We start from the raw sequence: 26,318 nt of genomic DNA, 5'->3' as shown, positions 1-26,318 counted from the left end.
TTTTCTTCTAAATTGGCAAGTGTGGAAATTCATTGCAAATTCTACTGGGCATATTCAAAGAAATATGAAAAAAATATTTTGTGAAATTGTTTGTGATGTGCTTTCCACAAGTCAAATGTAATAATATTTGGCATAGAATTTGGGATCTGTTTGCATCTGCTTATGCTTACATGTTAAGAGCCAAATATGTGCATGCTGTATCACTTCTCGGCTTCACAATTTGTGTAGTGCCTTGTCAATATTCTTGAATAGGATTTTTTTGGATGAGACTTTTTTGGATGCTGAATTGCTAGAGTTGTATTTGTTATCAACATTGCACTTGCACACATCTAATGAATTCTTTCTATTTGGGCTGCATATACCCTAGTAAAAATATACACTCAGATCAGCTTAATAAAATATCTACTTGGATATTTCTAAACAACTCTGAATCACTGGTTCTCCAAGAAGGTGTCTCCAAACAGATTATGGTTTCCTGAATTCCCTGCCTGGGATTTCAGGCAGTTGTAGCCCCCAACGATTTTGAGTTGGTAAATTTGTTTATATTGTAACACCTTTGTATATTATCAATGGAATAACTTGGTTCACTCACTACACTAAACCGTAAAGTAATTTGTTTGTTTTGGATTATTAACATGTTGGCATGAATATAACCCTTACAGTTAATAAACTGTAGACCTCAGTGTCCCCCTCTTCCCCAATCATCTTAGCTGAAAATTGATAGCATGCTATCACCTCATTTTGAGATAGATAATAGACGAAAGGTGTAGTATCATCTCTAAAATAGGCATATTGCCCACTAAGAGGTTGCCATCTTGGGCCTTAATGTGCTGTGTAAATTAATTCCTTATTTATTATACAAACTATAATTTTTCAGTGAAGTATAATCAGGTGAGTAAACCTATAATCAGAGATAGGAAGTTTATACTTTTATGGTCACCGTTTGGAGGACAACATTCCTTCATTATATCAGATTCTCTCTGTGGGGTATCAGCTTTGAAGGTTTCTCTCTCTTCTTGGTTATGAAACAAAAGGCATTTCATCAGTCAGCCACAGAAGAAGATAAGAAAGGCCAGAATATCACCCTTGATGAAAGACCAATTCCACGAGTCTGCTTTTGTCCTTGAATTATCACAGCTCACCATTATGTATGAAATATGGGTTGACTTGAAAGAACTGCTACCCAATTCTTACATTTCCCCTCCCTCTTTTTTTGTCCATATCTTGTCATTTTTAGATTGCAATCCTACACAGAGAAATTGATGCTCCCTATCCCTTCCTTCCTTGATTATACATAAGCCAATTTGAAAACCTTTCTTGATTTTCATTTTCATTTTATTTTTAAACAGCAAAGAGCTACACAGGGATGAGTTAATTATGTCATAACATTACTGTTGAGGGGAACAGCCGGCATTTTCAGCCAATATGATTTTGTGAAGAAATATCAAATTTTATAAATGCAACATGTGTAAGACTTAACATTTCCTTTTAAATATCAAAATTGGAGAGAAGGACCTTAAAAATATTGAAATTTAATTTAATCATCAATATGAGCCAGGGTATTATTTACAATGAAGATTCTAAAATTCCTACATTATTGTATTATTTAGATTGAGGAGTTATTTTCATAACCTCCCTTTAATCTATAGTCTTGTCAGATACTTTTTCTATGCCTATTTAATCAGAATTCCAGAGACGTTCTGTGATCTGTATAATGTGTGGACACAATTACTCAAAGAATACCACATGCTATTTATAACTTTTATTCTACCTTTCATCTGCTCTTGCAGGAACACTTTCTATCTGGTGCTGTTCAGATACCCTGCTTAATGATGCTGATTAATCTATTGGAATAGTTGGGGGTCAGAATTCAATTGTGCTACTATATGTGGGAATGTCTTTCTCTTATAAGACAGACTTGAAGCAGAAATAGGCAGATTTAGATATTTGCATAAGTGCTGAGTTTTAACAATGTGCGAAGAAAGCATAAAAAGGAGATCCAGCCCATCCCTACTCTAGAATTCCATGTAAGGCAGTATCTGAGGCTGCTGTTAGAAATCCTAGAACTTCTAATTCTGTATGCTCTCCATGACTCAGCAATAGAGTTCTTGCATGCTTAAGGTTTAAATGTGTTATGGTGGATATTGTTATGTCAGCTGAAAATATGACTGCAAAATTTCTCTTGGAGAAATGCCTCTATTTATTGTTGTACAGAAGGATCATTTGCTTTGCATTTATTTTCAAGAGCCACATCCTAAAGCAGCTTATCCCTCTTCCTCTGTCTCTGGTTGGTTTTAGATTAACATATTTCTTTCATCATCTGACTAGACTTTGTAAGTTCATTTTTGGGTAACATTCAACGGAAATTTAGCATACTCTTAAGAAAGAGTTTGGCAATCCTTTTGCTGAAGAAACTGGATAAAATTAGGAGGTTGAATGTTGTGTATATAGATGACTGGTGCTTGTTGTTGGTCCAAATTATATAGAGTGGCTGATGGGTTTGGAGTTTTGAATATTAGGGCTAGCTAGAAATGGAAGCAGAGACTCTACAGATTGTAACATTCAATTTATTAATTAAAACGTGCTTGGACAATAATAGTAGAGTCACAAAATTTCAGGGTCAGGAATGTGCAAAAATAACAGTGGATATTTTCTATGCAAGCTAAAAAATATATCACAGTATGTGATAGTTTTGCATTGTTACAGCTGTATCAGCTTGGCAATTCCTGTCTCAAGTCTGGCGGGTTGAAAATGTTTTGTAGGGTGCCAAGGCTAAGCATTTTTTTTCATGACCAACAAGCATGCATTCTCTTTTTTACTTCCCTTTCTTTAACTGTCTCACATGCTTGGATGCCTGAAAATATGTTTATCCCACCTTTCTTCAGAAGAACAAGTATCGCATACATGGTTTTTCCCCCTACTTCCTGCATTCGTATAACAACCTTGTGTAGCTGGTTAGGTGAAGTAGCAATGACTTTGTTAAGCAATGTTACAGTGGCTTGTTATATTTTGTATTTATATTGTAGGGCATACACTTACATTCTGTTAGAAAACCCTGAAAAAATGATGAATTTCTACATGCCATTATCCATGTTTATACTCCTTCTAAATCTTAATCCATTTGCTTGTGTGTTTTAGAGCAACTCTGTGGGTAACATTTGTTTCATCTGAAACTCATGCATCTCTTGAAAACAAAAATCACCACAGAAAAACAGACAACTGATTACACAAGATTTATATTTTTGATGAAACATGGATTCACTGAGAATTGCTATCAGAGGGATGATAGAATTGCACTCTGTTTTCCTCTTGAACTAACAAGCTTGTAGTCCAGGCTTGGACATACTAGACAACAACTGTGACAGCCATTTTCTTGTTTTATTCTCATCGGGCATTGTTATTGTTTGCATTCTGACACATAAAGCCCTAACAAAACAAATGAAGAGATTGGGTAGGTGATGCACCTTTGCTTGTCTTTAGAGTCATTGCATGCTCTGGCCATCCTAATTTTATATGCACGCCCTCGAGCATGGGAGTCCTGAACTGCTGAGATCACTCTATACATTAAAATAGCAAACAAAATAAAAGTAAACAATTTTAAAAAATCTCAACATCTTTGGAAGTCGGCACTCTATACATTATAATATCAAACAAAATAAAAGTAAACAATTTTTAAAAATCTCAACATCTTTGGAAGTCGGGTGGCAGATAAATTTAATAAATAAATTAATGTCCAGCTGCTTATAGAACAGCATAAAGGATAGTAGTAAAACTTCAGCAAGAGATTGTGGGCTATACTCAATTAATGGATAAGAAATGCACATAAATTCTATTAAAAATAGTGTTCAAATTCACCTTTCCCACCCTCCAGCCAGATTTACACAGGGTATCAATACAATTTATTTAAACAAAATGTAGACAAAGTAACGGGACTCACAGTAACAAACAGGATTGAGGAGAGAAGACTGAACAGCTGTTCTCCACAAGTGAGTAAAAATATCTTATTACTGGCTAGTCAGTACTTGTCTTCTTAAACAAGTCAAATAAATAGATCAGCTTTAGTCAAACGGTTACTGTTGGACACTAACACCCATCATCCCTCATCAGCAAGCCAGTGAACATAATGCCTAGGATTATGGTAATGCAGACAGACATATCTGCAGAGCACCCGCTTTGGCATGGCTAATATAGACTAATATTATAGATTTCTTTAATTTTTAAAGCATTGAAGAGCTGCAACTGATGTCCTTCATGACCTGCTAGAAGAAACTTCAGCTACCGATGTAATGGTAGTTGTGAAATAATGAATTTAGCTTGAAGACATGCTGTTGAACAAGTAGTTATTTAAAGAGATTTGCTTTACAGTGTCTTCAGTTGTCTCTAATTTGTTCACAAAGCTATTTTTTAAAAGGAAGTTTATCAGTTTATGTTAATAAACTATCTGCAGTAACTGTCTCCTGACTAGCAGTAGCTTGCAGTATCATGTGCATAATGGTATCTTATTTTATTTCAGACTATAGAAGGGAGGGAATTGGCTTTGTTGCTTAAGTGCATCAAGATGCATCATTTTTGTGCATTTATGTTACTGTTGGAACTAATATATATGACACCATGAGCTACTGCTTTTCTGAAGATCATTTGGTAATTGCATTGCTTGTTTAAGATGGTTGTTTGATTTCATGTTCATTTAATTGTTAATTTTTTTTCTAATAAAATATGAATTAATACTGGATTAGTCCCATTATAATCCAAGTGTGTGTTTATTATAAAAACGTGCTAAGCATTACAATGAGTCTGGCACTGCAAAATAGATTAGTATATTAGAAGATAAATAGCTGCTGTTATGTGTGGAATTTATGATTTTTATTTAATAATTGTAGAGAGCAGAGCTGTGATAAACTTGGCTCTTTCTATTTTATTTTGCTATTTGGCATTTTTCATGAGTATGGAAAAACAATTATTAGCTCAAAGTTTCCAATTTCCACATATTGAGTGTGTATGGTTATTTTTGCCAGTGTTTGGGATCGTCATCTCAACAGTGCTATTTTATGCATGGAAAGAAACTATAATGTTTTTTAAACATTGTCTAAGAATCAGTTGAGAACATGTAGTTAAAAGGAAAGAAAGGAAATGGAATGCATGAGAATTTGTCTGAGGGGAAGATTTTGACTGTGTCGGATTATGTAACTTGCTTTTAACTCAGATGGCAAACTATATCCTAGGAATAATCTCCCCCATCCCTCAAAAAATAGATGTGGCAAATTTATTTATTTGTATCCTGTCTTTATTATTTTTTTTACAAACAACCAAGGTGACAAACATACCCAACACATCTTCCTACTGTTATTTTTCCCACAATAACCCTGTGAGATGACTTAAGCTGAGACAGAATGCTAGGCACAAGGTTACCCAGCTTGGGCTAAGGCATGGCTAGAACTCACGGTCTCCTGCTTTTTAGCCTGGTAACTTTTTAGCCACTACCCCAAATTACATAAGTAGTGAACTATTTGAAATATTTAGTGTTCTCTTGAAAGTACTAATTCCACATAATATAAATTGGAATTTTTGAAGTTAATTTATAGAATATTATTTTTATGTTGCTTTTTATTTGTATTTTGTTTAATCTTGAAGTTTTAAAACTGACCACCCAGAGGCATGCATGTGAGATGGACAGTTATATAAATTGAATAAATAAAAATATAGATGGAACATATCATTTTAATCAATACATCATTAATATTTGGCTGTTTTTTTCTGAACGGTGGGAATTTAAACCCAGTCTTGATTGTCTTTTTGCTTGTATAACTCAGGAGTATCTTGGGGGGAAAAAGGATGAAGATGTTGATAAGTCATTTGTTTAGCTATTTGTTGAATAAGCCACAATTAGGTATGCAATATGCCTTGAACTTAAATATGATTTATAAATTGCAGTGTCTGGGTTGCACATGGCACAGAGGCCAAACTCAAACAGACCCCATAACTTAGTGGAACAGCAGAGGAAAGACCAATAAAACACAGCTTGAATAAAATGGCTGAAAGATTAGTTTACTGGGCAAGAAAAGAGAAGTGAATGGTACATCCCATTACATCATAATGCCTTAGTGGCTAGGAGGCACCTGCCATTTCATAAGCATTGGAGCTTACACAACAGTCATAAAATTTATCTAATTAAAGACAGAAAAGAGAAGAAAGGTAAAGTATCTGAGAAGCTTCATGCTGGAGGAAGGTTGTGCTTAGGGAAAAGAGGAGTAGCCTGTAATATAACATCTGCATACATGGGGCTAGAGTCTATGGTAGAGATTCATGATTCCAAATTAATTAGATCTTTCTGAGGTTATATATGCTTCCTGATGGCATTGCACTGCCAAGTTGGATTGCTACGATGTGCATAAGATGAGATGGCCTGAACCAGTGCTTTTTTTGTATAAGAAAAAGGTGCCGGAACTCACACATGTCATACAACCCACCTTGCCTACCCTACAAGGTTCCATCCAAAAAAGGTGCCGGAACTCCATTCTGAGCATTCTATGAGAAAAAAAGCCCTGGCCTGAATATTTTAAGAGGTTCAAAATGTGGCTGCCTGACAATTCACAGGAATGATTCATTTCGGATAATTTATTGACTTGCAGTTTTATTTTAGGTTCTCTTCAAGGAGACGTAAATCTGTTCTTTCTTCAGAAGGGACATTTTGTCTATTAATGGCACTCTTATTACCTATATTAAATAAATAGTAACCACCATCCCAACCTACAAAAGTAAAAGAGAGTGATTTATTTGTATATGTGCTTGTTTATATGAATGTAAGTATATGGGCAACTGTATGGATATGTAGATTATCAAATAGCAGTTTTTTTATCTGGTGGTCTCACAAAATTAATAGGTTTTTCTCCATTATGTCCACTTGTTTCCTTCATGGGACAAATGTATTTTGTAAACAGACAAGCTTTTAATTGTGGTAGCTGCTTGTTTGTTTGTTTAGCGTTTTGATGAAAAGGGACATCAAGTGGTACTGTAGTTAAACTGTGAACAGGGATCTAGTTGAAATCTATCCCCTCGGACATGCAAGATCATGTGGTGAATTTGCATTAGTTATTCTGTCTCTGTCCAATCTGTTTGGCGATGATGGAATGTTAGTATAAATTGGAGGATTGCTGTATATGTAACATTGGGCCTTTTTTTTTAAAAAAAAGCAGCATATAAATCAAATAAGTAAATAAAATGTGTATAAATCTGAGCTTTTGTGGGATGTAAAAAAGTAAGCATGAGCCCATTTTTCAAGAATAGCAGCCTGTATCTTTTATAATAAAATTGCCTGTTCCTAGTTTAATTACTGTGCATTATGACAGAATTTATAGTTTTAGACTCATGTAAAATCAAATCCTAGGATTGCTGTGTGGAAAAGGGAAGGCTAATGATGTTCTTGAGAAAGTTTTTGGAAGGGCATCAAGGTCACTTTTTCCCAGGGACAAAGAGTTTAAATTCTCTTTCCCCATGCATCTGAAAACTAAAGAGCTAGGCCTGTTGTTTCTTTGAAAAGTCAAATGTGCATTTAAGTAGAACTTCAATTTAGGGTGAAGAAAACAAATATATTGTTTCTTTACACTCTTCCCACATGTTTATATAGGTTCAACTATGTAACAGGGTGTCCTTTTAAGATGTATTTTGCCTGTACTTGCACTATCACTGTAAATCTTTTGAGTTTCTGCAAAAGCATTAATCATTACTTTAAGGAAAATACAATTATCCTTAGACAAAATTTGTTTTGATTCTAGATAATTTTGACTTAACATACAATTGCTGCTCAAGAGTTTGGAAGTGAGTTTTAAGACACCATGCTGCTTATTGGTATGGTGGTTTAGTGCAGAACTTATTTTATTTATTTATCAAATTTATATAGCTGCCCATCTCATCAAAAGTGACTCTGGGCGGCAAAGAATTTAATGAGCACATCTAGGTTATATTTAACTAAGTGATAAATATTTCTGCTTGTCTTTTAAGCATACTTTTTCTACTGAAAAACAATACAAGCAGGAAGAACTTAACACAGTGGCAGAATGCTTGATTTCTATGTGAAAGCATGTCTTAAATCATTGATTTTCATGAAAGGACTTCAATGGACCTTAGCTGGAGATTGAGAAAGTGTATTACTCAGAAGAAATAATACTGTGCAAATTCATATATTCTAATATATCTGGTTATCTGGTATCTTTCAGATCTTTAGAATTGTAATCATGTTGGTCATGTTAGCTAGGTTGATAACACTTATAATTCAAATAACTTGTAGACTTCCATGTGGTCTACTATATAGCACTTAGGTTGCCTTGTGCTCATTGACTGTTTAAATGCCACAGTTATATAAATATTTGCAGCTGAGATAAAATTAATGCCATGAGATATAGCAAAATAAGAGTTTTTTAAAAATTTTTTTGCCTGTTTTGCTCTCATTTGAAGGGAAAAAAATGAAAATTGAATTACAATACATCCTTCTTCATAGAGATGAGTACATAACTCTTGAATCTTTGGTGAATATATTCATCTGCCACTCCTTTCACATAAGTTTCTTGCTTATGATATTTCATTAATTATTAACAATGCCAAGAAAACTCCCTAGAGTACTTACTGTTTTTATCAGTGTAAGAAAACAGCGCTCTGCCCTTTTCAGAACTTAATTGCTTCTCTAGTCCCAGTGCAGGCCAAGTGCTGATAAAAACAATTCATTTTGCAGAAAATGGCTGACATGAAAGATAGCATTTACTAATCGTCAGTCTTTTTAATAAAAAAATAATGTTTAATAAAATTAAATTCTAAACTAACTCAGCTACTGCTGCTGCTTCATCTAACATGTCCTTAATGCGTGGCCACCTGGATGAGTTACAATTTCCAGTAAGCCAAGCTGGAATGACTACAATGAAAAGCTCTAGAAGCTCTATTTCATGAACACCTGGAGGGCTACAGTTTCAGTATTTCTGAAGTGGAATGGGAGTTGTAGTCCAGCACATCTACACTGGACCAGGGTAAGGATGGTGATTCTATAAAACTGCTTCTTACTCAGACATTCTTCCCTTCTTTGTTTTAGTCTTGGCTCTTGCTTTATTGTGAGAATGACAAGTGAAAAGAAGAGTGAGGGGCTCATTTTTATGTCTGCCAGATGAGCAGAACCTCCGCCCCTTTCACTTCCCCTCTCCCAGGAAGCTTCCAGAATATTGGCTTATGAGATTCAGTTGCTCAGATCTTTCATTACTTGACATTGGTACATGATTTGTTTCAAATTCTGCTGGCATGCTATCAATTCTTAGCTGCTGTACTTTCAAGGACTTCCCTTTTGCTTTGCTAGTTAACAGTTCTGATGTGAAGTCACACACTTGTGTGACATACCTCAGTCAGTTCCATTGGCTGGCTGGATTAATGTTCTGGATGCTCTGGGAGGTGAATGATTCAGGACCCTTTGCTTGTCAATAAAATGTCATGGGAGAGGGCACTGGAAGGTCGCTGACTTAGTAACACCAGTTTGTGTATGTTTCTGCCTTTGTGAGTTCAACCAATCAGAAACTCAATTTTCTTGGTTTTGTGTCAAGGTTCAGGACTCTTTGGGGTCACTAGTTTGGTAGCTTTAGCCTGTTGGAATGAGGTCGAGCAAGAGGTCTTACAGAGGTCACTTTCTCATCGCCTCTAAAGTCTTGCTGCCGGAGATATTGGCCATCAAGCATGTGGAGCTGCCACCTCCTAATGGTGAACATTTCAGACATGTACAAATATCAAGTTATGCAGTACTGAATATGAACTGAGCTACACTTGTTTTTCCACAAATAAAAGTGCTGAGTGGAAAAGAAATTTTAATATTGGCAAAATGGTACTATAAAAGTTCATGTTAAATAGGCCTTTCGCAAGTACCAGGCTTTATGTCTGCATACAAATATACAAATTAAATTAAGTATACAAATTAAATTATTATTAAATTAAATCTACCATTTACAAATACAGGAGTGACACTTTGAACAAAACCGTAGAAAAATCAACTGTTTTTTTTCTTCTGTTGACCCACCTTTTACTAGTTTTATTTTTGTGCAGGGCAAAGACAGACTGGAAGAAATGTCCTGATGCCACTATAGCTCACAGCATCCTCCCTAGTGGTTTTGCTGGCATGAGCTGCTAAAATAGATACAATTTTCCACCTTTCTTTTCAGCGACAACTATGGATTATCCTAAAGTATAGCATAATTGTGACACTGAAAGTTCTTCTTAATACAAAAAAAGTGTTTTGGTTATATGTAGATCAAGTGTAGTGCTCAACATTTGTGTTATATACTTTTTTTTCCCAGGGAAGGGCAATATTAAGAGAAAAACTGAACAGCTTGAATTAGCCTTCAAAAAAAGCCTTCAAAGAAAAAAATAGGCAGTGGTGATATTCCTAAATAATTAATTCAGAATAGCATATTGTATTGCAATAATTATTTTTCAGAATATTTTCATTGAATATTCTCATTTTCATAAGACTTTTACTGAGCTTTTTTTGTGAATTATAGTTATAGGCTTTTATCTTCAGTAAGTGTTATAAGTTACCAAGATAATTTTATTTGGCAATATCTGCATGTTGCTAATAATTCTATTTTTCCCTTTGCCTAGCTCTAATCTCTCACGATACTTTTCTCTTTCTATTTTTATATCTTTTTTCCCCCCTCTTTCCATTCTTCATCCATCTTTGTCTCACCAGGCAGTAATATTTGTACTTTTTGGGCTTCTAGGGCCTTGCATATCTCTAGCATATTTATTTCTGTTTAAATAAAACATTCCCCATCATCCAGATATTCCTTTCTGTCTATTTTGCATTATCATTGCTAATGCAAGTAATTGCTACCAGGCAAACCTTTCTATCACTCCAGGTATTGAAGTTCAATGAAATTTTGTAAGATTTTCAAGTCCAATTCATCATTATTTGGTCCAATTCAGATTATAATCAAGAATTGATTGTACAGTACAGCAAGATACCGAGAAACAGACAAAGGGAGCATAGCTAATTACTGTTTCTTGTAACATTCAAAGGAATTCTTAATCAGTCTAAGTGTTTCTGCTTGGGGGAAAAAATGCCTCTAACCCCGTCTTCTTTGTGTTAACTCTCTGAGACATGTAAGATATGAAAGGTGCCTGTTCTTTAAGAGCAAGTAGGCAGTCTGAATATATTCCTAAACCTTTTCCAGTTCTCAGAGATTGAAGTTCCCAGAAATGACTGTTAGCCATTTCAACTCATTACTTCCCTCTTAGCCTTGGGTTACAATGAAGATAATTAGGCTTCAAAACAAAATATGGTAGAGGTGGTAAAGCTGCAGACAACGAGTATAGTAGCTTCTAAATAATGCAACATTGCAATGGAGAGGGGTGTTTAAATTGAAAAAAAGAAAGAGGGTATGAATGGTGTATAACTTTATGTTTTTTATCAGATCAAATCAACCCACTGGAGGATCCAGGTCTCTTCACTGTAGGATATAGAGTGCAATCTATAATATTGCTCCCATGCAAGCTGATAGGTTTTGTTTGATTCCCAGTTTAGGATTGAGAAAGAATTTACAGCTCCAAAGTCTCCCAACTGGCTTCCATGCCTAATGGAGAACTAGAACATTAGGTCTCCCCACACCTAATTCATCACCTTAACCTTTACATCACACTGGCTCTTAAAATCATACACAATAATATCTCACAATAATATCTCATGCTATTCTTGTGTATATATGATTCAGATTAATAATAATAGTAATAATAATAATAATAATAATAATAATAATAATAATAATAATAATAATAATAATAATAATATACCTTAAGCAACAACATCTACCTATGCCAGGTCCTTGGGACAGATTGATAGGTGGATAAAAATGTCAAATCCAGTCTAAACATCTAGCTGACTATGAGACCAACCATAATAGTATGAACAAAGGATTATTTGTATGAATGTGTCAAAATGCATGAATCATAAGTTTTCAGTCAATTTTAAAGTACTTTTTTTAAAAAAAATCCCAGCACCCGTACATGAATTATAAAGATATGAAATGTTTTCAGCCAAAAGGGGGAAAGAATTAGGCCTCCTTCTCCCCTGAGTGGTAGTCTCAGAATCCATTATGTTTAGACTGGAATAAATAAAAGGGAAAAGGTGAGCTGTACAATGAACATTTTATGTGTTGGGTATTTGCGCCATTAATAAATCACAGTAAAGATTAACTTTCATAGCAAAGAGAATATTTTATACCTTGTTTTTTTCACGATTCCTTAATGTCATTAGGTTGTTCGCTGATTAATGAGGAAATAAGCAGCAAACTATATGTGATGATACTCACTATGATCCAACTCCATCATATTTCATTTTTTTTAGTAAATACTGAGAAAATGTATTGATTTTATTCCTTTCACTGTTCTGCACTCTAAATGAACCTAATTCTGATCAAACAAAGAGTAGAATATTTTTTTTACTTCATCTAGCTGATCTTTAAGTGAATATACACGTTCAAATACAAATAAATAAGAATATGATTTATAAGCTGAATGGAGAATTAATTTTGGCTCTTACTGAGTTCTAATACTAATCACTACATTCCAAATCATTATATAAGACTGCTTGAATTTTATTACATCCTAGAACAGGGCTTTTCAACCAGTGGTATGGGTATCACCTGTGGTACATTGGCACCTGGCAGGTGGTATGCAACCTAGAAAAGTGTTAGCGGGGGAGGGGAATGAGCTGAACCGGTGGCAGCACCGCACAAGCCTGAGCGAGAGATGGCTGGAGCTGCAGGGCTGTCAGGGCTCAGCGGAAGCACCAGGATCAACTCCAGGCTCCAGCTGGAGTTCGGCACTGATCCTGTTGCTTCTGCTGAGCCTAGAAGAAGTGCCGATCAGCTGGAATGTTGCAGCATCTTCAGGGTCTTGTGATTTACATTCAGATGGTTGGCAATTGATTCATATTTGTGATGGTCACAATGTCCCAGGGTCATGTGAAGTGACCAAAACCTGCTGCAAGCACCCAGCAGAGGGGGGGAATACAAACCAAACACCCCCCACCCCACCCCCGCTGCCAATCCTCAACAGAAATGCTCACAACAATGAAAACCTTGGATAGGAGGAAGAGCGCTGCTGGGCGGGCGGGCAGGGGGTGTCTTGCTCAGCTGTGGCTTGGGGAGCACTTTTTCCAGTGCCATTGTAACTTAGAACAGTCACTAAGCGAACTGTTGTAAGTTGAGGACTACTTGTACTTCATCACTTTTTTCCTTTTTGGGGGGGGGGTCATGAAGTTTTTGACACATTGCTAGGTGACTGGTGGTACTCGGATGTTGCCATATCCTAAAAGTGGTGCAATGGGTGAAGAGGTTGAAAAGCCCTGTCTTAGAGAATAAATGTTTACTGTGGTTTAGCTAATGACTTTCCACTTTTTCTTTATATTGGCAAAAAGCAGCATTCTAAACAGGATTAGGGAATTATTTTGGAAAATTGATTTCAAATTAATCCTACTTGTAATTTGTCCATTTTTGTAATTAAGTATCTAGCTGCTGGGCTTGCCACAAACTGAAAAAAATATTTTCTTGGCTATCTGATTTCTTTTCTATTCTATTGTATAGCTAATACAGTACAAATGTATTTTAGTTGTTTGAATTTCAGTTTGAAATGGTTTGAAGGCCTCCAGAACATAAATGGAATTGGATCGTGTGTAAACAAATCATGAATTACAAAATAGTTATTCAATTTTTAATTTCATTGCAAAGGAAAATTATCCTGCTGGATCTTGATTAACTATATTGATATGTGTGATAGGGCTGAAATATAATATTATCAGAAAATGTGTATGTTTTAACTGTAGCTATTTAAGCAAGCCAGTTAAGCAAAGTAATCACAGCTTGTTTGGTCAATTCTCATTTGTTCTGCCAAGACCCAAAAGAAATGGATGTGTCACCAAACAAACGTTCAAAATTTTGAATTCAGATGCAGTGACAAGCTATGGTTAAAATAAGTTAGGATTTGTAAATGATTAAACTATAGTTTGAAATAGTAGTTTGTTGCCAAATAAAGTACAACATTTATCCTAGGGTGCATTTGTATAACACAAAGCAAGCCAGTGCAGGAATTCACATATTATTCCATACAAATGGCTATCCAATCTTTTATCAAAAGCTCCGCTGATGGAGCACATGCCATTTCAGAAGGCAGGTTGTTTCACTGCTTAATGGCTCCCAGTCAGGAAATTCCTTCTTATCCTAACTGTATCTATCTCTCTCTGTTTCTTATTTCTCACTGTAAAACTTCTACCTATAAATCAGTACTGCAGAAATCTCCTTAATGCATGTCAGCATTGCTGATGTGTCCTTTCATGCTGTTTGCTAAAGCCAGTGCTTTTAATTCCATAGACTCAGCATATGTACCTTTGTTATGCAAATCAGGGTGCAAATTTGTAAACCAATAGGCACAATGAGGAGTCCTTATTTTTCCCCTTTAATAATCCAAGACATGTCAAGTAAAATATAGTCTCCTGTTTAGTATATACTACGACACACACAGGTTTCATTGCCCTTGGGATGACTTGAGTTGGGGCATAAATACCTGTCCATCTGTGGAAGCCCACCTGTATACAGATTTCTTTCTTTTTCTTAGCAGGACCCTTGGTCTATTGCGGGGGGGGGAGGGGGGAAGAGACTATTTCCTATAGTTGGAGCCATTCGTAATGACTGTATTTCATGTTTTAATAGAATTAGATCTCTAAAGTGCATGTGTATGTATGTGTGTGTGTTCAATATATGCTTGTTTACTGCTCCTTGTTTAAAAATTAGAATTTAGAGGTAACTTGGAATTGTTTAGCCCCTGCCTTTGACTCTTCTTTCTGTGTTGCCATCATATACAGCTTTCTTTTCTTGTTACTTCACTGATTGCTTAGCTGATTGCTGCCAGGACTATCCTGTTCCCCACTTACTCACTGTCCTCCTTAATTAACAGTCTGTCTCTTGCAACTGCAGAATCCAAGTAGGAAGGAAAGGGCTTGTCTGTTCTTCCTGCAGGTATAATTTAATCCTATGGTCACTGTGTTCTTCTCTGGTACACATGAGAAATGCAAGAACTTGTCAGATTTATTGCAAGAGCAAGGGCAAACTTCCCACAAAACATAATGTTGGTGCAATGATTTGTGGAACTGAAGAATAACTACAGAGTATTTATATTTTATATTTCCCCCCCCTCTCTCTCTCTTTCCTTCCAGAAAGTGAATATTTTGGACTACTTTTTGTCAAGCTGTCCAGTTGACAAAACAGATGGGAATTGGTGCCGCTGATCCTTTCATCTGGGAAAATGCACTGAATGGGATATTCTGCCTAATATGGCCAATTGTGACCTTTACCTCTACTGGAATGGACCCCAGTTCATGACTTTGTTACCATGGTGATGATCTTAACTACAACTCTGGAAAACAAAGGTGCTGATTCTCTATCATGCAGGGCTGAACTGGTAAGAGTTCATGTCACCCTGATGGCTCAGCTTATATGCTAGCATTTATGTCTTTCAGATTACAGGGCTCTCCTCCCATTTTAGACTGCAGCATGTGGAACTATATTCCTTGTGTGGTTCTAAGCCAATGTGAGCATAATAATGAGTGAACAAGAAGAGTTTTGTGTGCCCAATATCCCATTTAGAAAACAATATTGCCTAGGTAGTTCTCAACTTACAACCACAAGTGGAACTGGGATTGCTGTCATAAATTGCCACCATAAAGTTAGACATTATGTAACCACCATTTTACAGCAGGACTTCCAGCATTTCCTGTTGGGTCATTAACTGAGAATCATGGGTTGTTAAGCAAGTACCTGCCTCAGTCCGAGCCATTGTGGGCTTGGTCCCTGAATACCAAGCCTCAATAAGGTTGCGATTGCTTCCAACTTCTCTTACTTTCCTATTTCCCCTCCCACCCATCTATGCCCTTTTGGCCACCCTGCACCCTGCCTTGTGGGGCAGCAAGCAGCCCCAGGATTGCGTAGCTCCAGGACTGCTTGCTATATCCCAGGAAGCCTCACCCACCCCAGCCCGCCCCAACAAACATTCATTCGCCCAGCTGCCTTCTCTCCCAGCCCCACATGGCTCCCTGACCAGCTAATGCCAGCAAGCATTCGTTTGCTGCCCAGCCCAGCCCATATTTGTTTGCCCAGCTGCCTGACCTTTCCTCTTTTGCTGTCTTCTTTTCAGAGGCAGCTTCATCCACAAACTTTTCCTACTTTCCTCCTTTCCCCCCCCTTCTTTCTGAACCCAGCACTGTCTTCATAAAGCTGTCTCGGAATGCCTTGGTGGCTGAGGCTTCCCAGGGATTCCTTGAAATTTCAACCTTGAAATCTAAAAGCAAAGTAACAATTTTTCCTACTGTTAGTTATGACATTAAAAAAAACCCAGAGAAAAGATAAACATGTACAAATGTTGCCTTAAATCCCACCCATTCCATACCCCTCTCTTTCCTTTCATCTGCAGATGCTTCATGTTGTAATAAGTTAAAATTTCTGTTACACATGAAGGATGCTAGAAAGCATAGTTTATGCAAATTATAATTAGTTATAGGACATTAATTAAAATCATATTGGAATATTTATACAGTTGTTAACAAAATATGTGCAAACTATAATATACTGTTTGATTGTACGGAAGCAGAAAACTGACATTTATGGTAAATTAGAAAGAGTCCTTTGTAATTTATTTCTTCACATGCAAAGCAGCAAGAAGAGACTTGCAGAAAGCCAAGGCTGCTGTAATGGGTTTTCAGAACAGTTACAGGTAGACCTCAGTAACAAACGCATAATTACAACTGGTCCTTATGATTCCAGCCATCCCAGCACGCCTGTAGTCACGTGATCATGATCTGGGCACTTGGCAACCAGCTTGCAAGATAGCTACAGTGTCCCAAGGTCACATGTTCATCATTTGTGATCTTCTCTGCCAACCATGCCAAGTCAGTGGACAAGCTGTCAGGGAAGGTCTCAGGTTGCTTGGATAAATCTCAATAGCCACTCCAAGCCATTCCAAGCCTCCAAGAACACTGTGCTCATGTTTCATGAGCTCTCCCCACACTTTCACACACCCTTCGCCACACTGTACTGTCCCTTTGCACACCTTGTGCAACCTCCCCCTAACCAACAGCAGCCATTTACGTACTTTCTGGCCTGCTTGCAAGTCAACAGCAACTTCCTGATCGCTTCCCCACGACTTTTGGAAGTGGCAAGGAATGCCTCGCTTAATAACTCACAAAACTTGCTTAACGTTGGCAAAGAGGACTGCTGGGATTGTGGTCTCTGAGTAATGTGGTCACGTGGTGTCTCGCTTTATGATCACATTGCTTAGTGATGGAAATTCTGATCAAATTATTGTTAACTGGGACTCCCTAAAACTGTGATAAAAATCTGCCTATTTTAAAAATAACAAAATACCTCCCAACTTTAAATTTAAATCTCTCCCTACCATTCATTAATATGGATTGATTTTCAAAATATTACAAGTCAACAAGATCTCTAGAGAACATCCACTTCACCTTTCACCGAGTAATTCCAATTCCACAGTAATTCTATGTATATGCTGTCTCCATTGTTTGTGTTCTGACATCATAATTAATTTCTTGTATGTACTTGTATATATACATATTCCCCCCTTACTTTATTCTCAGTTTAGAAATAGAGATTTAATGCCAACTTTTGGTTTGTTTTTTCGGCACTATATTTTGATGTATCTTGCATATTATAATGTAGTGTTAATATTTAATATTTCCTTGTATCCAAGGAAACTTTAGCAAAGCAGGTGTAGATAAACAGAAAAACATTTTACTGTTCACAAGTTTATGGATCAAGTTATCTGACTAGAAATTCAGAAAATAAATTATTTGCTTATTATAAGAGAAGTATTGTAAATGATAAATAACATACTCCTTTACTTCCTGATTTTTGTAGATGGTTTAATCATTATAAAATGAAATTGCAGTTAAGATAAACATAAATGTCTATCTTAAAATGTCTCATTTCCTCATTTTCATCTTGTTCTTGGGCCTAAGCTTTGCCTTATGAATAAATGATAAATGTAGATTTTCAAAGTAAGGGTCAGAAAAAGTGGGGGGAAATGGGAAAACCTCAGAATTTTGTTGTTATTTTTCTTTCTAAAATCCCATAAAATTATAAGGATTGTAGTTTTTTACAATGTAGTAAAAAATGATTATGGAAAATACCCTAATGCGTTAATTTTAAATAATGGTTAATAAAATGGTTAAGACATGAAACAAATTTCTGAATTTTGAAATACGCATAGCCGAGATTAGGAAAGAAACTAAAGGTAAAAGAGTAGAGAAACATATTTCAATATGGGCAAATATTTTGTTGTCAAAATGTTGCAAAAATATTAAATATTAAGGATAGGATTTTAAAAAGTGTTAGTATACAAGAATAATGAAATAAGAGTTGAACCTGTAAGGTTAAAAGGATGGCAGTCTCAGCTTCCTTTTCCAGAAGCCAGCTCCATTCTTGAGATAGTATGTCTTCTGGTAGGTGTATGCCTTATCTGGTATCCTTCCCTTAACCTGTTTTTTTGTGTGAGAGAGGGCTCCTACTATCTGAGTTTTCTGGCAAATTTAAAATGAAAAGGAGAAAGAGAAATAAATGAAATAAATGTTGTAGCATCCCCTCCTGGCCCTGTGGTCCTGAGGCATCTGGCTAAGGTGATGAGCTGTTTCCACTTCCCTTTGGTAGAAAGACCAATCTCACAAGAGATGAATAAAATCAAACTTCATTTTTTTAAAAAAGAAGGTAAACATATTTTCATTTTAGATGCTTGTCACAGGTAGAGTGTTCAGTGGTAACGAAGATAAAAAGATAGAACTGTTCAAATCACTGCTGTGATTTAAGATGATCTCCCAGGGGATGGGGAAAAAGGTAAATGTTATAAGATGATGTTGGTATGCTTGTGTTTGGGAAGCAACTCCGCTGTAGAGGTTCCAAGTTGCATGACACATTACTGAGCTTGTTCAGTGAAAATAAGCACCAAAGACAATAATGCTCAGATAGCAAGAGACAAAAATAACTTAAAATTAAAATTCTACGTTCTATGGCTACGCCTTGGTGGAGCAGTGGGCTAATGCCTCCTTAAGTAACACCAGCTGCCTGCAATTAGTGCAGGTTCGAATCCCACCAGGCTCAAGGTTTACTCAGCCTTCCATCCTTCCAAGGTAGGTAAAATGAGGACCCAGATTGTTGGGGGCAATTAAGCTGACTTTGTAATAATGCCGCTTGGGGGAGTGTGTGTGAAAGCCCTAATAAGCAGGCATATACATAGAATGAAGGCTACTGCTAAGCTTGTAAGCCGCCCTGAGTCTTCGGAGAAGGGCGGGATATAAATGGAATTAAAATAAATAAATAAAATAAATGTTCCTTAGCAAAAAATGGATCCCTGATGCAAAAGTGTCCTGCTTTTTCCCCTGGATTTTTCCAAACTTTAAATTTCTGGGAGTCTACCTCTGTGAAGATCTGACCTGGAAAGTTAATACAACCCAGGTGGCTAGAAAGGCCCAACAGTGGCTTCACTTTCTCAGGGTCTTGCGGAAGAACAGGGTAGAACAACAGCTAATGACCCTCTTTTACCGGTCTACTATAGAGAGTGTCCTCTTGTATGGTATTGTGGTTTGGTATGCTGGTCTGACAGCCGCGGATAGGAAAGTATTACAGAGGGTGGTGAGCACAGCACAAGACATTGTGGGCTGCCCCCTGACACCACTGGATGACATCGCCAGGGCTCGTTGCCTTGGAAGAGTGAGGAAAATTCTCCGGGATGACTCACACCCTGGACGGTATCTCTTTACTCTCCTACCATCGGGTAGCAGATATAGGAGTATAGCCAGCCGCACCAACAGGCTGAAAAACAGCTTTTATCTGTGGGCTGTTAGGCTTTTGAATGAGAAATAACTTTTGTGAATTTTATGCAGAATTGACTTGGGAGGCCGGTGTGTGTAGTTGGTTCACATGGTGTAGTAAGATGGAGGGTTTGTTGTCACTGTGTGTTGGGGGGTGGGAGCACAAAGGGGGGCTCAGCTAATCTCAATGTACACATAGTTGTACTTTGACAATATAGGTTCATTTCATTTCAAGAGCTTAGGAGGACGTTGGTAATCTTCTGCTTTATCTAGCCATACTTCCCAGTTCATTCTGAAAGGGTTTCAACTTTTGTATGGAGCAGAAAGGGAAGATGTTTTAGATAATGTCTCAGCATATGTAATCGAAGCCAGGCCCCATTAATTGCAACTCAGTTGTGGCTGAGTGTCAGTGAATGTAGGATGGGATTGCTACAGAGAATGATTAAATAACATCTGATATGTGGCAATAAATGTTTTCTGAGCCTTGCTTCCCACTTCCCCCTTTAGAGTTTTGCACCCAAACAGATGTTTATGAGGATCCCAAGTTATATGTTATGCATTTTATGAAATTAAACTCACTTTATATCTATTAAGGATGCTAAATTAAGCAATGTATATATTTCACATACACACGCACCGTTTCTCTCTCTCTCTGTCTCTCTGTCTCTCTCTCTCTCAAAATAGGAAAAAGTATTTTTCTAGTGCTTCAAAATTCCTGGAAACGTTATATTTTTAATTTAGTGGAACTTTGCTCAACAGGACTCCAGCTTTTAGTGCATACGGTATGAACCTTGAATTTACTTAGCACACAATCTATTTAGTTCAATAAAACTTATTTCTCAATAGATACATTGTGTTACATGATTCAGGGTAAAAAATAAAAATAAAATAAAATGAAACATAAAATTTATTAACGTTAATGTTGTACCCAAATACAACATTGTTAATATAAATTTAAGTATCTTTTCTTCTATAATAGCTTGCCTTTTTTGGCAAATTAAATGATTTAGAAGGGGGAAAGAGGAGCAAAGTATGAAGGGACAGCACTAGATTTATTAAAAAAACAAGCTAACTACCGTAGTTAAACTTTAGAACCATTACTGCAGTTACTGGACAAATTTCTCTTATTGATTGCTGCAGTGTGTCTATTTCTTTTTTTTTTTTTTAATAAAAATCCAATGGTGACGATATTAACATAAATGAATAGTTTAAAAAGATTTCCAACAATACAATTTAGATTATTTCTCATTCTATATGGAGTAATTTTGATTTTTATTGCTTCAACTTTGTTTCATTAAGAACAACATCATCCCTATGAAATCAATTTAGCAATAGAAGTAGTAAACTTTAAAAAATAATACAATTTTAAATATTTCTTTGATCAATATGATTCTAAAGAAAAAAGGGAGTGGACAGTTGCAAATTTTATATCTTCTCTTAGTATGTTGACAGATTTATAACAATATTTTCCCTGGATTAGCCTTTTTGTGCAGTTTTGAATATTGTTCAAGGGAGAACCATTACAATGAGTAAAAATTACAAAATAGTAGAACAGGTGATGATTGTTACTGTCACTTTAGCTTTTCTTGTTTACCTGAATTTATAGCCTGTCTGCCATTAGGAATGAAGATGTTATAATACATGGCCTGGATTTCAATATAATTCCTAAAAATATGTGATTAGGCCTTATGTTTGTTTTCAGCACACTCCAAAGAAGATGAGTCAAGGTTCCACTCTCTTCTCATGTGGAATGATGGGTGAGTATTACTGCTTTTTGCCTCCCAACTCTGATATGATATGATATGAATGAATATTACAAAGGGACATTAGTATGAATTTTGAAATAGATTTTCATTATTTCATTTTGAAGAAGAATGCTTTGTTCTTTTTTTTGCAAGCTAAAAAACCCATTTCCTAATTTCTCTTTGAACTTCATATGGTTAACTTCAGATCTGCTTTATATTAGATAACACTCAGCTGATATGTTTTCTGTTTGTAAATTTTCAACTGGCTGTTCTACCCGTTAAAAACTTTTATGACCTTTTGACGCCTATCAAGTATTGTGGTATCTGATAAATTTATTTATTTATTTATTTATTATCATCTATTTTCACTCCAGTCTAAGCCAGATGTACTTAATTGGGGTGATAGATAGAAAACATAGTCTGTATTTAAAACTGCTAGTTGGAACTTCTGGTACATTCAAACTTTGATCTTGTGGTTCTTAGTAATCAGGGTGGATTTGATTTAAATCAAGTCAATTTAAAGCACGATTTAAATCCCTAGTAAAATGCTTGATTTAAATCAACTTGATTTAAATCATAATTTTTAAAGAGCAACTGCCATCTCTGTCCCGCAGAGGCTCCTCCTTTGACCTGCTATTGACTCACCGACAGTCCCATTCACTTTAATGGGACGGCTGGTGATGCAGCAGTGACACAACAAGGTGAGGGACGTGGCGGGCAGCATGTGAGTGGATGCCCATTAACAGGCAGTGCCATGATGGATCTGAAATGATAGGTGCTCTTTAAATGTAAGGACTCATTCTTGCTGGTAGTTAGAATCTTTAATATTATTATTTGCAAACAAAATGAAGGTTTCCTATTTAGAATAATAAGCTGTCAGGTTAGTAAAATAGTGACATCAGAACCGATTTTAGGTTAATAGGTTAATCACACGTAGTTGGAGAACTATTCAAATTCTTTTATTTAATTAAAACAGAGCCTAGTACATATGCATCTCTCTTCAAAAAATCATACAGTTTGTAGTGTACATAGATTTGGAAAGCAATGGGATAAAGGAATATTCCTGCACTTTGTTTTATGATTTATTTCATGGTTACTGTGAAATTGTGTGAATGCATCAATGCAGTGCATATTATCTCAGTTTGTAGAGCTTGGATTCGTTGAATGAGTTTACAAAAAATGTAAATATTGCAGAATATACAGCCTCATGCTACATAACTAAGCTCCATTTCATGCTGAAAAAACTAAATTATTAATGTATCTTAAATAGAAAACTATGTTTAGATAGATTTTTACTCCAAAAGCATTTTATTAAAATAAATTTGATAAAAATCAAAAAAATCTGATTTAGATTTTAAAAAATCTGATTTTTTTATTTTATTTTTTAAAAATGATTGATTACTATTCACCCTGTTAGTAATTAAATTTTACTTACTCACTGATATGCAATAAACATTATAATTCTTTGCATGCTCCAAGATTAATTTTTTGTAATATGGGGTATTTCAAAAGTATCCTTTATTCTGAATCTGCTTTTGCATTACTTATGTGTACTATAATTTATTAGGTCAAATGGAAGACCAATTCCTAGTCTTTAAAAGATAGCAGAACAGTCATTGTTTAAATGGTAGCCTTGTGCTCCTGCCAATAATGCGATACTGTGCTGGCATGTAAACCACCATCCATTTGACTAGAGAAATATATTGAAATTTATGATGGTTTGAAGATTGCTCTTGAAGAACTAGATGTTTTTTGAAAGATTAGTCCTGTATTGTACCCTTTTATTTCTTATATGACTGAGCAATGACCTCTAAAAAAAGGTAAAGTTTCCCCCGCACATGTGTGCTAGTCCTTTCCAACTCTAGGGGCCGGTGCTCATCTCCGTTTCAAAGCCGAAGAGCCAGCGCTTGTCCGAGGACATCTCCGTGGTCATGTGGCCGGCATGACTAGACGCCAAAGGCGCACGGAACGCTGTTACCTTCCCACCGTAGTGGTCCCTATTTTTCTACTTGCATTTTTACGTGCTTTCGAACTGCTAGGTTGGCAGAAGCTGGGATGAGTAACAGGCGCTCACTCTGTTATGCAGCACTCGGGATTCGACCCGCCAAATTGCCGATCTTCTGATTGACAAGCTCAGCGTCCCAACCCACTGAGCCACCAAATAAAATATTAGGAAGACTTTGAGGCAAACTATTCTATCACAAAAGCTGGTGCTTTGCAAACAAAGCATCTGTTCCCTCCATTCCTAGGCATTTACCCTCATTAGAATTAATAGGATTGAACAATTGTATGGAGGGAGTCATTTCTCAAGTTTCCAGAAATGGAAGTTGCCTGAACAAAATATGTATGGTGTATGTGTTGGTTGGATGGGAGATTGTTTGCATATATGCACAATCTGAAGACTCAGGGTTCAGATTCAAGATATGAATTGAAGAATGGTTCTTCTTATGTTTCATATATATTAAAAAAGAACAATAGTTCAAATATTAACAATACAGGTTAAAATATGTTAATAAGATCTTTCCAACCAAGTAGTTGTATCATCTTTGGAATTGTAGTCCAGCATCTTTAGGGAGCACCCCATTGGGCAAGGCTTAGTTATATTAGCTGATCTTATTTGCTACAATAACCTGTTTGCTACGATAACCTGTTTCTAACACAACCCAATCTTCTTGCTGACCATAGCTCCCCCTGTGCAATTGTCTTTGTTATGCCCAATCAAGAAGATCAAATCCAATTGGCACTATTTTTGTTTTTCTTTGTAATTGTAGGCATTTTTCCCAGTACTTTTTATTTTGGCTTTTAAGTGGCCCAGATTAAGCAGCCAAGTCATTGTTGAAACTTGCTCAGATAGGTTCACTGCTGACAGCCACAGTGAATTTCAAACTGCTAGGCTATTTCCGATTAGATAATTATGTTCTTGTTTGCACAGAGGATTGAGACAAATACATCCTTTCAACTTGGGTTTTGGATTAGAAACTGAAGAAATAAAGTGCCTTATGGGACTTCTTTGAAACAGGGAGGGAACTTGGCTAGCTTTCTTGCTTTCTTGGTCAAGAGAAGTAGGGTGTCTTTAGAACTAACTGTCCATTTGGCTTTCAACGGAAGCAGAAAATGTAGGCACTACTAAAGCTGGTTAGTTAGTCCATTGAATAAAGTGATGGTCTTGAAGACCATATTGTGTAAATTGAATAGTAGTCAGACAGGACAACTTTTCTCAAGCCCAAGCTCTCTCCCAGTGTGATTGAGTACAACCACAGAGCTCTGAAAAGGAACTGGGCTGAGGAAGTTTGAGACAGACTGCTGTCTAGATCAGGGGTGTCAAACTCAATTTCATTGAGGGCCGCATCAGCATTGCGGTTGCCCTCAGGGGGCCGGGTGGGTATGGCCAGGGTGGGCGTGGCCTACTGGTTGGGCGTGGCTAAAGTGTGTATGGCCTACTGTGTGGGCGTGGCCAGCTCTACATCGTTCGCATCAAGGGTTCCTATGGGGGCGTGGGCTGGAGTGGGACAGATCTGAGGGTCTCTGGCAGGAGGAGGGTCTCTGGGCCAGGGCCAAGGCAGTGGGGGCCATTCCCTCACTGTTTCCAGGATGGCTTCACGGGCCACATGAAACCACTTCGCGGGCCGGATCCGGCCCCCGGGCCTTGTGTTTGACATGTCTGGTCTAGATCATTCTGCCTCTTAGGTTATAAACTGAAACAAATTGAGAATGGTGACTCATGGTGAATTCTTACTGCATAAGCCATGGGAAAACTATTCTTTGATTCTGAAAGTCTTGCCAACTTGCCTGAAGGAGAAGGCTAGTCAGGCCTGGCACTATAAAAAATCTTTGTCTTAGGAATACTGGTGCCTTTTTATAATACTCCTGTTTCATTCTTGCATGCTGTAGCTTTATTCAAAATTCAAAGAAAACTATGTATCATATTTTCCATCTTTATTTACAGTATGTGAAGGCTTTCCTAAAATCTGAGCTAACAGAACAAATTTACATTTAACTCATTAATAAAATGATGTGGGATTTCCTATTTTTGCAAAAACTATTTGTTTATAGGATTTATAATCAAGTCAGTGCCTTGTGAATACTGGTCTGTAGTCATTCACCTTTTAGGTTTACAGTAGAACATTTTTTCCCCTAACTTTAATGTTTTAATATCTGTCCTTTCTCATTTGCTCTAATCATTGCTTGCAGCTGTTGTTGAAACATGATCATGGAGAGCAAGGAACACATACAATATTGTATACTGTGCTTTATATAGAAAGTGGTCTGTATAAATGGTCCATTTGTATTATCTTTCTTATGGTCACAGCTATATGTTAAACAGTTAGAAAAAGATGCTGAACTAATGGCTGGATATGTTTCAGTCCAATCATATCTGTTTTTAGTTTGAAAGAAAACTAGTTATAAGTTTGCATATACTGCAACATTTAATATTTCACATAAATATCTCAAAGGTCCTCAGAATATCTGCTGATACTCTGTTCTGTTTCATTTTCAATGAATGTTTAAACAGGCCACAACAGCCCACAATCCTTAAAAGGATTAAGAATATTTTTACTTTTTAGATATGTTGAAGTAAATACTTGTTGGCTTCAAGAAAGTAAAATTTGTTCTGAATTTTTGCTTTGCTGGAAAAGGGTTAAGAAATGTATGGTTATGAACTGAGCAAGAACAGTTTTATG

General features: G+C 36.5%; 1 protein-coding gene across 2 annotated transcripts in view; it reads left to right on the top strand.

The window, feature by feature from the left end:
- The window catches only part of FAM53B (family with sequence similarity 53 member B), a 147,327-nt gene that overhangs the window by 33,544 nt on the left and 87,465 nt on the right, over nucleotides 1-26,318 (top strand). For both annotated transcript variants that reach the window (XM_083364527.1, XM_083364526.1), the window contains exons 3-4: nucleotides 15,230-15,474; nucleotides 21,594-21,648. In XM_083364527.1, the coding sequence (XP_083220653.1) occupies nucleotides 15,406-15,474; nucleotides 21,594-21,648 (124 nt within the window). In that variant the 5' untranslated portion in view covers nucleotides 15,230-15,405. The remainder of the gene's footprint in view (nucleotides 1-15,229; nucleotides 15,475-21,593; nucleotides 21,649-26,318) is intronic.

This window comes from Vipera ursinii (assembly GCF_947247035.1).
Source record: "Vipera ursinii genome assembly, chromosome: 5".
Taxonomy (NCBI): domain Eukaryota; kingdom Metazoa; phylum Chordata; class Lepidosauria; order Squamata; family Viperidae; genus Vipera; species Vipera ursinii.
The sequence above is the reverse complement of the archived record's forward strand: the minus strand, read 5'-3'. Positions and strand labels throughout refer to the sequence as shown.